This window comes from Rhea pennata, chromosome 1 (genome assembly GCF_028389875.1).
Source record: "Rhea pennata isolate bPtePen1 chromosome 1, bPtePen1.pri, whole genome shotgun sequence".
NCBI lineage: Eukaryota > Metazoa > Chordata > Aves > Rheiformes > Rheidae > Rhea > Rhea pennata.
In genome coordinates, this window is record NC_084663.1 from 125,446,585 (window position 1) to 125,464,013 (window position 17,429).

The window sequence follows — 17,429 nt, forward strand, 5'->3', positions numbered from 1 at the left end:
GAGAACATAGCAGCACTGCTTGAGGCCACATAGAGATCTTTGTTTGACTAGTCTTCGGCCACTCTCACTCAAGAGGAGGTAGTTTTTCTGCAAGTTTTAAGCTTGGCAAGCATATATAGCTCATTTGTCTACTGAAGGATCCCTTTCTTGGAGCCAGAAAGGAACTGGATATGTTGGGTCTCTTTGGGTGTTTTCCCCTGTGAGAACTGTCACTATAAGCAATGTTAGGCAAGATTTTTACTGTGAAGAAGTCTTCACAGAGAGTTTTGTGGGTACCCTGAATTCCTTTCATTTATTTTCTTTGTGATTATTTTTAAGCAGCAATTTAAAAGCTCATCCATTTCACAAACACATCCATATATAGAATTCCTGTGTCTGAGGTGGTTCAACAAACTTCGCCAGGTATAAATACTTCATTTATTCAAGAACTCCTGGAGTGATTAAATTATTTTTGTCTGCTTCACTAATCTGCCACTAGCCACGTCTCATATCCTCTCTCTCCTGCAGTTTATGCATTTGTCCTTGACAGCCAAAGGTAGTTTTCCATTTGCTTGTCCATTTCCCTGACATGCTTCTGTGATCTAAGGTTTAGTGACACAGAATGTGTTCCACATTAGGGAGGGTTTAACCTCTGAGAATGTGAGAAGATTCACATGAGAGAGGAAATTAATTAATCAGGTTTGGTAGAAGTATTGTGAACTGAATGTTCTTAAAATGCAGATATGCTGCACACGTATAACTGTACTCAAAATTTATCTGGGTTTGGCTGGATCCTTTTTATGCTTAATAGCTGTTCTTCATGATTTTTAGGCTACTTTTGCCCAAGAGGGATGAATAATGCATTCAAAAATTGCATTGGTAAATGGGTTTATCTTTGTTAGATGGATTATTAAGTTAAAAATGCAATGAATTTTATTAGTTTGGGGAGTCAATGAAAGCTTGACCATTTGAATCTGTAATCCTATTAATTAGATTGTGATTGGTTTAATACTTGCTGTACAGTAGTGTTTAAAAAGAAATGCTGTGATCTCTTCAAAGAGAATTGCATGAGTAGTTAACTCCCAAGTGTCTTTTGGGGGTTTATCAACTTGTTCCTATGGCAGATGGAATAACATTAAAATGTTGATACTTACCTTCCAAAAATTGCAGTCATGTTTTTTCTTCTTTCACCCAACAAAAGAGAGAGAATCCCTAATAAGATCTCAAAATAGGAGTATAGACTCCTGTTGTTGTCAATGGAATGGTTCGGTTACAGAAACAGTCACTCTACGACTGATTTTTTGTGTTGTTAATCTGGCTAGTGCATTAGAATAAAAAGTGATCCTGCAAAAAACTGCAAAGTATCAGTTGCTGAAGCATATTCAGAGCACTTATATATGCAAGAAATAAAACAGAAGACAAAACTGATCAGAGAAGCCTAAACACAATCCAACTGGTTCAGAACTGAACTGAAATAAATTTTTCTGCAGCTGAAGTTATCTACTACTTCTTAAAAAAACACAGGTTGAAATGACTGAAAAACACCCCTTGGAAACATAGAGTATAGAAGAATGCAATATAAGATATTTCTGCACAGATACATACACATACATGAACTGTGATAATATTATTGGTTGAGTTCAAAATATTTTTTGTATGCAGGAAAGAGAAAATGTCAGGAATGATAGAAAACATAAGGATGACTGTGAGGATAGATGTACATCTCTGATAGTAATAATTGGGAAATACAGTTGATATCCTGTTTCACTGAAAAGAATGTAGCTCTTCTGTGACTAGATTGTGAGTGGGTGCTCTTAATGGTTTAAGTCCTGTGAAACCCCTTCAGGAAATTTGACATCAAATAAGGTATTATTGTCTTTTCCCTGATTGCCTCTGCATACTGTTAGAGCATTCAGTAAAGATAATTAGTGCTGGCCATAGTGATCTAGAAGCATGATACTTCAAGAATCTGTGCCATTGAGGGGCAGAGGTGATCTTGAGGAATGAAACTATATGCAAAAGCCTGGACTTTTTCAGTTAAGCCAAATTCTAAATTTCGCAGGCCTTTCAGCCTTTGAAAGTAAATACCAGCAAAGTTAAGCTCTAAATCTAGAGTGGAAATGCTGTGTTTCAAACTCTGTATTGAGCATTGGGACCGATTTTGCATTGAAAGCAGGAATCTGACTTCTATGAAAGAACTGTCCTTATAGTCTTTGATGTTGAGCATAGAATAATAGATTTTTTTGAGAATTTTCAAGTTAATTGATAAGTTTATGCATTTAAATTAGTTTGAAACTGATATGTCTTAATATATACCTTCTGTAGTGATTCTTTTTTGTCCTGAATGAACTTAACCATAAAGTAACAGACATATCTCAGATTTTCACTAGAGTTAAAATTGTTAAAATCCTCTCCTGAGGCTTCATTTGAAGAAACTAGATCATAATCAATTGCCAGTTTTATTTGCTTATCACAGATTGTAGATAACAAACGTAATACACAAACATATATATTAGATCAGCATGACTGCTCCAAAATTACTTCCTCTAAGAGGATGAGAGGAGAACTGCTACTTCGTAGTAAAGATGTAGTAGTTTAAGAGTTTTTTCAATGCACCGGAGTCCTTGGATGAACATCCTGACAACAGCAGTGCCTGTGCTGCTCTGTTCTGTGCACCAACTGCTCTAATCACTGTTTAGCACTAAGTAATCGAGAGCCAAATGCCACAAAGAAAATAATATGTGGCCAGCAAAAGTATTTCAGAAAAAAACACTGTGAATATAGTTTATCCACTGGACTTATCAGATGACTTAAATGAAATTATACTAGTGACTTATTGGCCTATAGCTATGCACAAGGAAGATGCAGTTTTGCAAACTGAAATTCTTGCTTACTTTTTATTCATGCAAAATGAAATTTTTAATTGAGTGTATTGCTAGAGGAAAGCTCAGGAGGATACAACAAAAATGACATATTTCTTACATCAGTTTTGACCTTATCCTTAGAGTTTTTTATTCTGAGAATGAGAAAGTTCCTTTCCTGACTGCTTTTTTTGCCCAAGTTTTGATAAGCTTCAGTTACTTTTAAATCACATCCTTCAATTTTTAACTTGGTTTTAATCATTTGACTAATTTCGTTTGCTTTTTAAAACGTACATATAGCTTACTTTACAGTTCTATTCGTATAGTTATTTTTATTTTTTTCCTATTTCCTATTTCTGTGTATGCTTATTTTTTGGTTAATGCTGTTGTCCTTATATTCTCAAATTTTAAGTTCAGGCTGACAAAATGGGAGAAAAAAGAAACAAAGATACCAGCTGTGCTGAGAAATAATGGAAATATTCGCAAAGACTAACATTATCTTAGAAATATGCTTGTTTTCTTATGCTCTTTTTATGTTCACCGGAAAGAGAGATGGACCTCTTTAATGGACAATTCTGAACATCTAAATAAGACTTCAACTCCAAAAATGTCTCTGAGCTCATCTATTTCTATTTTCTGTGGGGAAGAAAGGCATTTCTAAGGTTAAGTCAATTTTTTTATTGGCTAGGGGTTCATAGCTTTTGAATTAGAATCACTCAGACATTTGTTCAAAGTGCAATACTAATGACTCTGAATTCTGTAAATTTGTCTACACTAAATGTATTCCTCTGAAAATAAAAGTACATTTTGTACGGAAGTGTAAATGTGCATGTTTCCAAAATTATTGTAAATGAGTGCTTCTGATGACTGAGCTTTAATAATAGAATATAAGTATGTGGTGTGTTACTAAACTGATTGGTAAGATTACCCTATAATATTCATACACTTTTCTGTTCTACTGATCTGTGTCTGCAACAGCCTTGACACCCCAGACTTGCTTCTGAGTGCATGCTGGGAAACCTGCTCTGTTCTGTATTTTCACAGGAGATGGTGAGCTCTATACTTTTGGAGAACCTGAGAATGGGAAGCTGGGATTATTGCCTGAACAGCTGAAGAACAGTAGAGTCCCACAGCCTGTACCAGGAATTATGGAAAAGGTTAACAAGGTTGCTTGTGGTGGAGGACACACTGTGGTCCTTACAGGTATGCAAATTAGCTAGCTTTTTTTTTTATAGCCTTGTAACTTAGTCAGTAATCTCAATTTACCTTGAAGAACATACATCCCACTGAAATGTAAGATGATCAGTGTTTCTTTTCAGGGCGTATGAGAAGAAGGGAGTTTTATCCCTTCAGTAATAAATTTTAAATTATCTTGAATATGTAATATTTAGGCAGTCACTTTCCAATTAGCTGCCTGTTAATAGTGATAAAGAGATACATGTTCTACTAGATGTCTAAATGGATTAATTATCCCTGTTGTAATACAGAGTTTGTGTGTGACTGAGCAGAATCTTTAATATTTACATCAAAGTATTACAGATATAGTGCATTAAATATATCATAGAAGTATATAAAGTTCAGTATATAAAACTCATATATTAGTTCCCAGGATTGTAGGTACATTATTTCCAGATGAAATATGCTGTATATTTATAGACTAATAAATAGTTGTGTGTGAATTGTAAATCAGCTTTTCAAAGAGATAAATGCTAGGTATAGCTAGCTCTTCATTTCTACAGATTCTAACCTAAATTGTTTTATTCTTTTTACTGTTTTTTAATATATTTATCTAGTCTCTTAAGTGCATTTGGGCTACAAACCTTCTTTCTGGCACATTTTGAATTATCTCCATCCGCTCATGTGAATGGGAAATTCCTTGTGTGATTAGAACCATTTCCATCAGTTTACAGAGGATGTCAGGGTCCTGGAGTAAAAAGGCATCTGTCATGCCTTTGAGATGATGCCTATCTTGGAAGTAAGAAGGATTCTTATGAATAAGGAAGATAAAGCAAGCCTCTGGTCCTTCTGTGGGTGCTGGGGCAGTAACCTAGGAACAGAGTATTCAGAGAGTATGTAAGCCGCCTTAGCTGTGAAAGCTGAAGAGTAGTGCAGCACTGGAAGACTTCATATTAATAGACCTTGTGGTAAAACTACAAAACGAGTTGGGAGGAACTGAGATGTAGTGGATGAATATGGAAAGGATATGGAGTAGTGACTGAGTGGTGCAAAAGGGACACTGTAATAAAAAAAGATTGTGAGTAGTGTTGTACAAGGAGAGAGACATTCAAGTATTAGGATGCACTTGGATAGATATGTGCATGTATTTTTTTTTAAAAAAAGTGTTCTCCAAAGTGAGTTGGTGAGTTTGTCTGCTTGAGAAACATATATGTATTTACATATATATTTATAGGCTGAGGTCTTTCATTATTTTTATATAAATGCTGTTTAATTTTTCCAATTTCTGCACAGTACAGATTACCAAGTCAAAAATAGTTACTGAAATTGTGTAATCTCACTCTGACCTCCTTAAGACACCTTGATCCAAATGAAAATTCTCTTAAAATGATAAATTGTTCTAGACTCTTTCAAGGTTTTTAAATGGTTTCTGATATTTAACTGTTTAATCTTCAGATTTTCTTTTCTCTGATTGGACTTACAGTCCACACAATATGTTAAGCTTTGAATCTTTTTGAACAGCTCATTAAAATGGATTGGCTTACCTTCTAAGATAAAAATTCTTGAGTATTTCAGAGAAATTGCCATCCTATGCTAAGAGTATTGTGACTTTTGTTGTATTTCATTTTACGTATGGGGTCATAACATCATCTCCAATGATTTTTTAGATCTACTTTTAAATCACAAAACAATGCAGTTTTGTATTGCTCATTTAAATGCTGTGGAATCTCAGAATAAAACTTAGGATGTAAGTTTTGAGAAAATACTCCTTTTAGTAGCTGTACTTGTCTCAAAGAAAATTATTTATTAAAATATTGTTTAATAAACATGTCTATTTTAATCTGATCTGTCAAGAAACTTTAACTCCCATTGCTTTAGGACACTCAGCTTTTTTCATAATTTTGCCTAATCTTGCTCATATTTAACATTCTATGAGTTTCTACTAACTAACATTCTGTTAGTTTTGTTTAGCATGTGATTTTGGATAATGCTTAGTGTGTTGTGCATGAATAATTTTGTTTTCACAGTAAGTATCAAATAAAGTGTTAGTGAATTACTTTTATAAGAAATAAATTTTAAAAATTTGAATGGTGAATGAGTAAAGGTAATATCTTAAGAAATTGCAGTGCTCTTGATATTCACAAAAAAAAATGCTAGTGCATTCCTAGAAATTTGAAAAGTGAGAAACTACCAGCAAAAAATGATATTTTTAGGAAATACAGTAAGTTGTCGTCTTTGTTAAAATGTATTCATTGGCTGACTTTCCTAGATGTGTTCCCAGTATTTATGCAAAGTAATGATATAGTTTTGAATGGAATTTAGAAGTTCATAACCATTGTCAAAACTGAAACTACTACCATTTGAAATCAGAATGCCTAAGTGTTTAATTCTTTTTTAACTCTAATGATTCAGAGAGCTAAAAATTTTAGCAGTTATAACAGGGAAAATCAAAGGCTTTAATAATTGGCTGTAATACAGCATTCATTTTATAACAGAAAACGAACTTTGGAAAGAATGGGGAAATAAGATATGTTAGAAACTTACTAGATATGTTGAATGTTTTCAAGAGTCTGGGCCTCATGAAAATTCAACTTGGACCAGTTCAAATATTGAGGCAGTCTTAGAAACATTCAGTTACCTTCATAATTTCAGAAGTACAGCTGATGGAATCTAAAGAGCCTGCAAATTACAGGTCAATCAACTGGAACTTCACTAGCTGAAAAAATGTTGAGACAATTAAATAATTTCTGTTGATACACAACTGAAAGATAACACAAACAAAAGTAAGCAAAAGATAGCCATATAATGCTGTTCTAATTGCATCACAGATGTGTAAAACATTTTGTGTGTTAAAAGATTAAGAGAGCTTTCCGCTGTGTTCAACAGTGTTAAAGGTTTTACTAGAACATCATGTACAGTTTGGCTATCAAGTTTTATAAAAGCTATAAAATTATTATGGAGTGTCAAATCAGAACAACAAGAAAACATAACTGAAAAACATAATTGTGAGGAAAGATTTAAAAAGGCAGGTGGATTTGGTGGTCTAGAAAGGGGAAAGCTAAGGAAAAGCATGGCACCAGTTTTTGCATAGAATGTTGCTTCTCGGAGGAAGCTGTTCTCTTCGTGAGATCTCAGAGTGGAACTCCAGTTGCAGCAAGGGTTGTTTAAGTTGGATATTAAATAAAATTTTCGAAGTGAAAGGATAGCTACATTTAAAAGTGGGCTGTATATAGAGTTTGTGGCAATTCAGTGATTGCAGTATCTCTATGCTTGAGGAAGAGATAATAGTGTATGACCCAGTGAAATCTAGACCAATCAGCCTGCCTTCTTTTTCCAGAAAGCAAGTTGGTTTTTTTCTCTAATATGATGGCATAGTTCCTACCATGAATCCATTATGAACTTTTTCATAAATGTTGATCTAATTAAATACCTTATATTATGTATTTTTTATAATTCCTGTAGCTTCTGGGAGCTCCAATTCAGATAGAAAACTCTTTCCTTCTTTCCCAGCTTTTCTGACCATCTTGTTGAAGCCACCATTTGCTCATCATACTCTATGTTTTCATTGGACTAAATAATTGTAAAATACTGTAAAGGAAGAAAAGGGAGTTTGACTTGGCCCATAGATGATTTCCAAAATATCATCTTTGGCTTGTAATGAATTCTGCAACTGTTTAGCATTCCCATAATTATCTCCTTTCCTAACCCAAAATGCAAGAGCTGTATAAACAAGTAAGATGTATAGACATCACTCCTTAAAGCTGCATTTTAAAATGTTAAATAGTCATCTGTTGTTAATCTGGTGAAGTGTCTTTAGGTTATATAATAAAAATTTCTAAAATATAAAATGAAAATCTGATTGAGAGGAATTGCAAGTAATTTGATGTGGTATTGCACTGCAAGCCACTGGAGAGAATAAAGGCTGAAGTGATGTGCTGGGAAAGGTTATGGGTAATGATAAGTTAAGCTGCAAGATTCTGAGTGAGTTAAAATGCCTTTGGGAAATGTATGAAGAGGAAATAACAGTAGCCAATCCAGGAAATAACACAAACATTCGTCTACATTTCAAAGCCTTTGTTCTTCCACCAACATGCACTCTCACCCCAGCAGTATTTTATGTCATAAAATGAGTTTCTCTGTAGGAAATCAGATTATCATTATTAGGAAAAAATTACCATAAATTTGGGGCCAGCAAATGTATAAATCTTAGCAATATTTTATGCGCCATAAAGTTCTGCAGAAAGAATTAGATTATCATTATTGATTATTTTTTTAACCATAAATCTAAAACCAACCAATAGAGACTGTGTTTTAATGGTATTTGGTGTAATAAAATTACATTACACCAAATAATTCTTATAGAGATTTAGTTGGAAGATGTAGACTTGGATGACATCAGCAGTATAGTGAAATCTCTAGAGACAGAAGCTAGAAGGAGAACCCAGAGGCAGAGTATAAAAACTGAAGAATAAATATAGTGAAGAAAATGTCACAGTAAGCAACATCTTTTACTATATAAGATTTACTTGACTGTGGAAATAGATTTTGTAATAGAAGACAAATAAGATAGAGATTTAGTGCTGGGTTAGCTGGCAGACCAGTGCCAGAAGGTCCAGTTGAACAAAGAGATAAAGGAAAGCAGTATCCTCTGACAAATGCATTTGCCTAAAGATTGATAATTGTTGTGATAAAACTGAAAGTTCAGACAGATTTTTTAAAATATAATTCAACTATTATTAAATCAGCTACAACTATGAACTAGTGGTTTTTCAGGCACTTTAAACAAGAGTAGAGGATAAAGGAAATACTGTCTAATGTGAAAGATGCTTTGTCAGGAGTGTTAACATGCACAAATTCTTCTGACTCATAGAGTATTTACTCTTTAAATATTTGGGAGAAGTAGATTAGGACACCGTAATCATATAAAAAGTGAGTGTAACACACATGCATTATAAGCTTTGCACCAGAAACTTAATTTGGAATCAATGTGGAAGTATATATTGCATCCTCAGATGAAGTAGCATGACCACAAGTTCAGAATTTTGATAAGGGATATAGCTTCAAAGGGGGTCAAATACATTTATATCTTTATTAAGTTCAATCTCCTAAATCAAGAAACTGTACAGTAGTTGAACAAATTCTGATTTTTATGTTCCAACTTATGTGGAAAAAGGACACCACTCAGCTTTAGTAACAAAGTATCTACTTATACAGTTTTCATCTTTTCAGAGTTTTTCCAGTTTTCCAGAGTATGTCATTTCAGCCCTAAAAAATACTAAGTGAATTTCTAGCTATTGTGTATTGCCCTGTTTCATCTGTCTGATTTAATATAGGAATAGGATAGGACAAAACGTCATATGGAGAAACTGTAGTGCATCCTGGTTCCTTTCTTGCCATCAGTTCTATTTAGGACTATCAAATTAGAAGAAAGCGTAATTCAGTTATCTTGCTGAATATGAGACAAGTTTCTTCCTGACTCTCATACATGATTAGTCCATTCCAAAGCACTTCATTTTATTTCTTTTTTATGGCTGATATCTATTCTATTTGCAATTTTGTGTGCTAAGAAACATGAAAATACTGTTTGAAATCTCTGCAGCAGTGTATCAGAGTGAATGGTAGGCAGTATGCATTAAAATAATGCATTTTTTGCTCTTAAACTCTAAAATGGGAAAACTTTACATTTTTTTTCCAGAGAGTAGAAAATTGAGCTGTTGAGAACAACAACAAGAAAGAAACTATTTCTGAGGATAGAAATTTTTGAATATAATGTTAGAAACGATCTTCTTTAAAAGTCTTATTGTTACTTTTGCCTTTAATATTTTACAATTATTCTACAGAATAAACAAAATAACACAGTTAAAAATTTAATTGCTGCAAAAATTTTCTCTTACTGTAGCAGCACAAACCTATCAATTTCATAACAGTTTATCAGCTCATTCAGGAAGGTCATATCCTCCTCCCAGATGACTTCTCCCACTCAGAAACTAAAAAGACGTGCATCCACTACCCAGGATTCTTGCAAACACTTTCTACTGAAAATGAAAGCTATTAGTATGATCACTTTCAAAAATATAAGAAAGCAAAAATCAGCAATCCCAACTTTTGCACCTTTTCAATAAGCTTTTAAGTAAGCCGAGTAAAAACTACTTCTGAATTGAGAAGATTAGGAAAGAAGAAACAGATTGGGAGTGGCCTTAATATCTTCCTTTTTTCAAATGAGGACAGATCATCTGGAAATAATCCTTTCTATAAAAGGATATATTACCTCCTTTTATTCTCTGAGAGGAGGGAGAGCAAAGATACTTCTTCAAAGGAAAAAGTGTAGCAGTCCTTGGAGAATAGATAGTTTCACATCATACATAATACAGAACATTAGTGCATTAGTATATAAAATTTTGGATTTTTCATCTCAAGGTTTTTTAAAAAGAAAAAAAAGTCAAGTTATCGTTATCAATAGTTATCAAGGAATAACTATTCCTTAAGTCTATATACTATTTATACTGCAATCCCCAAATCCAGTTTCCTGGCTCTGGTAAAACTAAGTATTGTGTAGACAGCTGATTTTTACAGCAGTATTTTTCAGTATAAGCTGTTTAAAAATAAAACTATAATAGTGAATAGCTCATTGATATAATAATAATAATATGACAAGTTGACCATGAGCCAGCAATGTGCCCTTGTGGCCAGGAAAGCCAATGATATCCTGGGGGTGCGCTAGGAAGAGTGTTGCCAGTAGGTCGAGGGAGGTGATCCTGCCCCTCTACTCAGCCCTGGGGAGGCCTCATCTTCAGTACTGCATCCACTTCTGGGCTCCCCAGGACAAGAGAGACATGGAGCTCCTGGAGAGAGTCCAGCGTAGGGCTACGAAGATGATCAGAGGGCTGGAGCACCTGCCCTGTGAGGAACGGCTGCGAGAGCTGGGCCTCTTCAGCCTGGGGAAGAGAAGCCTGAGGGGGGATCTTATCAGTGTGTACAAGTACCTGAAGGGAGGGTGTCAAGGGGACAGGGACAAACTCTTTTCAGTTGTCCCGTGTGACAGGACAAGAGGCAGTGGGCAGAAACTGAAGCACAGGAAGTTCTGCCTGACCGTGAGGGGGAATTTCTTCACTGTGAGAGTGACGGAGCACTGGCACAGGTTGCCCAGAGAGGTTGTGGAGTCTCCTTCTCTGGAGATCTTCAAGGCCTGCCTGGATGCAACCCTGTCTACCATGCTCTAGGTGACCCTGCTGAGCAGGGGGGTTGGACTAGATGATCTCCAGAGGTTCCTTCCAACCTTCCTGATTCTATGATTCTATGATTCTATGAATAATGTGGTTCAAGGGGAATAAAGCCATATGGAGAGCTATTAGAAAATCTGTATGTTTTTGTTATTCTTCTAGAGATTTTTAACTTTGTACACAGTTTTAAGTACATGGGAAGGAATGTGTGATTCTTGTTGCAGAAGACTCTTGGAACTCCCTCAGTTCTTTTGCCACATAGCATAAGAAGTAAAAAAATACCTGAAAGCTACATAGATTTTTGCCTAGGACTATTTCATTTGTAGGGACAGCTGTCATTGAGATTGAAGTGCACTTCTATACTCCAGAAGAAGCATGCAAAGAAGGAATATGTCCTTTTGAACACAATTATCAGGAAATGTCGACATTCTTCCAAAAAGGAAAATACAGGAAGTAAAGTAGAAGTGCAGGAGATCATTTGGAACAGGGAAGCCATTGGTTTCTGTGCAGGCTTTGAAACCACTTCTCTTCATCCTTTAGGGCCCCTTCTCATGAGAGGCTGCTGGGAGACAGCAATGCCTTCCTCAGGGCGAGACAGGAATTCTGTGCTACTTCCTCTGGGTGCTGCTCATTGGCTGCGCCTTCCTCGTGGTTCACTAGCACTGCTGGAGGCAGTGCCACACATAGCTCTGGTGTGTCTTTCCTCTCCCCTTGTTCCACTCTGGTCCTGTTTTGCCCATTCCACAGAAAACTACCACAGCAAAAATCCCCAAACCTGGTTTTCTGAGCTAAGTAGCCAGTAGCCAGGTGGACAGCAGAGACAGTGCAAGTGGGGACAGAAAAAAGGGGAGTGAGATATGCCCTTCTGGTGGCCATGTGTCTCATCTGCATCATCTAACCATAGCATTATTGGGACTGAGTACAGTAAGAAAAAGAAACTGTGGGGCTGTGTCCCCTTTTGGATTTGTGTTGTCAGCAGAGTCATTTGCAAATTCACGTTCGGAATGATGGAGTACACCTCTGACATGTAATCACCAGGTCTATAAGATAGTTTTGCTGTAGACTTCTGTATTTCTAAAGATAGCTTGGAAGAAATACCTCATTTCTGCTAAATGGGATTATTACTGAGGTTTGGCCTCACTTCTTCACTGGATCCTGAATAAATGTTCTCTGAGAGAGGTAAATCATTTAAAGCTGCAGGATTTTTGTCCTCCTGTTCCTTGATAACTGACTAATAAACAGATTTTAGGAGAAGCAAAATTCAGGTTCCCTGGGGCAGTGGAAAATTTCATTCTTCTTATAAAGGCCCTCCAAATTGGTTTTAGATTGGTCTGTTCTCCCCCAGAAAATAGGTTCCCGTACTTCAGGTTTGCATCTGGGAATATCTTCCTCTAAACATGAAAGCCTTTATAGATCTAATTTGTTTTATGAAAGAAGTGTTCTGTATATCAACCTAGGATTAAAGAGAATATGAAAAAAATCCCAACTTCACTCAAAGTAATTACATTAATCAGATAAAGCTATATAATTTGAAAATGATGTGATCTGCCTGTCTTCAAAGAAATGTTAAGACAAACACAGTATTTTAAGATAGAATTTATGGACTCAGACATCCTGAAAAATCCATTTACTAAAATGCAGATGAAACTTCCTCAGTTCACTTAAAGAAAATTTCTGTCTTTCAGGAGTAGTTTCTTGATTCTTATCCAGAAAGTACAAATAACAGGAAAATTCTTATTCCTTGTTTTACTTTAAAAAGATATGTCCTTCTAAGGTGTTGCTTTCTTGCACTGAAATTTCCAGTAGAGGGAGCTTTACAATTAAATTTAGTAGAAAAAAATGCTTTACAAAGTATTTTGCACATTCAATCTAAAAAAGTTTGAGACCATATTTTTTATGGTGAGAATTCATGACATGTTAATATGGAACAATTTTAAAAGGGATAGAAAGAGCAGATTGTTTCCTAGATAGATATTTTTTCTGTATTTATTGTTTACAGCTTACCTGATTTCTTCGTAAGTCTGAAAGTTCAATATGAATTCATGAGTGTACTATGGCAGCAATATGAAATTTGGTCCATTGTCCACTTTCTCTGACAGAAGCAAAAGGTTGGTTGGGGAGAGTGGTAACCATAATTTTAGTATTTCATCGCTTTGTGGCTGCTCTAAGAGTAACAGCAGAAGGATATTTGGTTACAGAACAGAAACTGGTTCTGTGGCACTGAAGCATACTTTGCTATTCCAATGACCTCATTTCCTGAGCACGAATAACTGCTCAAAAAGCAAAGATGCTTGTTTCTTTGTCGTTCTGTACATTCAGCTGTGGAAGCCCATTCCTCTCTTGCTCTTGAAGATGGTGATGTTTTTGACCTGATGCCATCCGTATAGCAGGAGTGGCCAGGCTCTGCACCCTCTTCATGATAGTGATGTAGTGATGTATTGCTCCTGAGTCTCAGTTGTTTCTGCTTGAGGCAGAATATTTTTATAGCCTTCCCAATCTTTCACAGGTTTTCACAGTATATTGCAAACGTTAATTAGTATTTCTCTTGCTTTTCTGTTGTTGCCTACTGGCAAAAAAGAGTGAGGAGAGAGAATAAAATTCTAGGAAAATGTCTCATCTTCCCCCCAAAAAAATTAGTCTTTGAATTTCCCTATTTGAGCATGACCTCATCAAGATTTCCAAGCTTCACAGTCTTCCCCAGTTGTGATGGAGTGCCAGGGATGGACACACCAAGAATCTTTATTGCCTTGGAGAACCTCACATTCTTTTTCCTGGCACAGACAGTCCATTAAATGGACAAAAAGTACAGTGTGGAAAAGTGATTATTCTGTCACAAGATAACACAATTATAGCATTCTTTGTGTTGAAGGCAGGGCTGATTTGGTAGCCTAACAGAATACTGAAGCCTGTTCTGATGTTTTTCCCATATTTTCTTCCATGCAAATTAGAAAATTAGTTCTAATTTAAAGAGAGCTAGTCTGTTAAATTTGGACTCATGCAATGTATGTGTTGTAGGCAACAAGAAACTAAGATGAGACTGTTGTATTTGAAAATACACATATATGTAAACATCATATTTTGAATTAACTGCAGTAAACTCCCATAAATTTCTGTTAGCTGATACTATGTGTACATGTCATCATTAGATCATTTTGCAGTTATGTTATATGTTAGAAAATATATTGCATATTTGTCCATTCAAATTTTTTTCTGTATTTAATTTCACTGCCTATTTCTTTTCATTTTCTTCTGTCAGTATTAATTGGTAAAGCATTGCTTTTTTGATACCAATGTCATTTAACTTTCGTTTTGTTAATACAAAGCAGATTAAAATATATATGGCAGCATATTTGTTAACTTCTCCTGTACATTTTCAGAGACAGATGTATACACTTTTGGACTTGGACAGTACGGACAACTGGGACATGGTACTTTTATTTTTGAAACTTCTGTACCAAAGTCTGTGGAACACTTGAGGAGGCATAAAATACGTAACATTGCATGCGGGGAAAATCATACTGCTGTAATAGCAGGTATGTAACTGAAAAATTCTGAAATACACTTCTAGTGACTCTTCACTGCACTGAATAAGCTTTCTCTGCAAAATGAGTAGTAGAAAAAGAAGATATGTGCAGATTTACTATTTCTAAAGGTTGAGTGATCAAAGCTATGTGGGAGTTAGCCAGTGACAAAGCTATGTGGGAGTGAGAAAGCCAGATTGGATATTAGGAATTTCTGATTCAGATCCATGTGTAGTTCTGTACACATTATCTCCTGGGGAACTGCAATGTCATAGTCACGCCTTGCAAACAAGTATTCTTGTTTATAAGCCTTTGTTTCACTATACAATTTCTATTTTATTGTTTGTGGGGTTTTTTCAAATTGTCTAGACTAATCTAAAACTTTGTCTGAAAATATACATGTTTTTGGATTATACTCATCTATACAGAGTCTAAAAATAATTATTCAGTTTTTACTTTTGGAAGAGGAATGTTCTTACTTGCACAGTATATTTCTTTATTTGTAATGGTTTTATGATGTATTTCTGTTGAACTTTTGTTATTAATAACATCCTTTTTTCCACTTACAGAGAATGGCCTCATGTTTACCTTTGGAGATGGGCGACATGGAAAGTTAGGACTTGGAGAAGAGAATTTTACAAATCAGTTTGAACCCACTCTATGTTCTAACTTTTTGAGGTTCACAGTCCTTTTGGTAAAATTTTTGTTCGTGTTTCTCACACATCAAAATGTTTATGTTTTTATGAGATGCATTATTAATGACTTCTGAAATCTCATTTATAGAATCATTTTTCCTACTGTGTTTAATTAATAGATAACAATAATTGGAAAAAGAAAGGGGCTTATATTTGCTTATGCTGCTTATTCAGTTTTGAATGTACTTGGTTTGGACTGTACATATAGAGCACTTTTTAGGATTTTATTCAGTAGTGCCATACTACAGTGTTTTGGTCTATAGAGCTGATAGTATCCTATAAAATAAAACACGTTGCTTTTAGATTGTTGGCAGTAAGGGGGAACTGATATCTATTCTGAGTGATTTTGTATTAATTTTAATGATTATGCAGCGGGATATTTACAAAATCTTAACAAAACTCAAGCTGTTGTTTTTTTAATCCAAACAGGATGAGAAAAGAGAAATAGTCTTTTCTTTTAAGGTCATTGCTTTAATCTGTTTCCTGAGGATGTTTAAGAAAAATATCACAGAATAGCCAGTATCAAAAACACAAACACAATTTACAATCTGAAACTTTTTTAAAAGTGAAACCTATTGTTTTTATGTAATGATACCTTATCTACTAGATGGGTTTAGTACTTAGCATTACTTTTTATGGGTTTTGTGATAAAATATCTAGGTTTTGTCACTGTAATTGTCAGTGTTGTTAACATTTGATTTGCATCCAGATAATGAGCTACAATTCTTTTGAAAATCAGAGGAAATAGCTTTGTTTTCTTCTGTATCAATAATTTAAGTTTTACTTAAATATCATCTATTGTATTTAAGTAAGAAAAAATGAATATAGATTATTAAGCTTCAGTAATCATATTTATGTACTTCTATTTTACTAAAGTCAGTAGCTAAATTTGAAGCTAATTATTTCCCATTTAACATTTTTTGGTTTTTTTCTTCATTATTTAAGTCTCTAGAGACGATTGTAAGAAAATGAGATCGTTGTATTGATACGATATTGATACATATGAAATAATCAGAACTTTGTTTTTGCGCTGTAGGTTGCTTGTGGTGGTTGTCACATGTTAGTTTTTGCTGCTCCAAGGCCTAAAGGATCTGAAGAAATACTCTTAGAAGATTTGTATGAAAACCGTTTGACAGCTACTATCTCTAGAATGAGTGTAGATTCATCAACAGCAAGCACCTTTCCACGAACATTATCAGCACGAATGCGACGTCGAGAGAAGGTAAATTCAGAGCTGTCTGAGTTTTTGCAAGAAACAAAACCCTTATTTAAACTAAAATCACAGCACATACCTACCAGATAAATACCTATTTTCAAAACACATGGTTAATTTGAATGTGTAGAAAGAAGAAGGGATACCTACCCTGTTGACAAAATTCATGCAGGTTAAAAATAGATATTGGTCTGGTTTTACTTGTTTATGATGTATGAAAAGACTCTGTTTTTGTTTTTAATTCTAAACTATATAGCTTGTTCTTTGTGTTTTTAAAAATATCTTAGAAATATTTGTTTTTAATTAGAACTTAACCTTTTTTAGTGGTCCCTTTGAGTCCTTGAGATAGTTCATAGATTATAAAACATCAAAGGGGGAAGTTTCACAATCAGCTTTAAATGATCCTAAGACCATATAGCTACTTAAAACAGCAGTTTCTTTTCCTTTATCTTCATCTGCACATTCCCTGTGATTTCCCTAACAAGCACAGAGATCATCTCACTTACCTGTCTAAAAACTATCTCTACCACAAAAACACAAAAGATGAATTTTCCTTTATTTTGTAAAAAGATGATGATGCTGTGAATTAATTATTTCAATGTTTTTTGAAAAACTAGTATTTTTATTTTAAATAAAAACCAAAGCTTTTTTTTCCACTTTGTCTACGTTTTAAGACTCTATGGGATGATTATTGTGTAGAGACTACATAAAATATCTTGTCATAAACCTCTCCACTTTCTAGGACTATAAACAAGCAACATGTG

General features: G+C 34.7%; 1 protein-coding gene across 5 annotated transcripts in view; it reads left to right on the top strand.

Moving 5' to 3' along the window:
- The window catches only part of RPGR (retinitis pigmentosa GTPase regulator), a 67,553-nt gene that overhangs the window by 19,196 nt on the left and 30,928 nt on the right, over nt 1–17,429 (top strand). For all 5 annotated transcript variants that reach the window (XM_062599875.1, XM_062599890.1, XM_062599884.1 and 2 more), the window contains 4 exons: nt 3,885–4,043; nt 14,614–14,769; nt 15,327–15,451; nt 16,489–16,674. In XM_062599875.1, the coding sequence (XP_062455859.1) occupies nt 3,885–4,043; nt 14,614–14,769; nt 15,327–15,451; nt 16,489–16,674 (626 nt within the window). The remainder of the gene's footprint in view (nt 1–3,884; nt 4,044–14,613; nt 14,770–15,326; nt 15,452–16,488; nt 16,675–17,429) is intronic.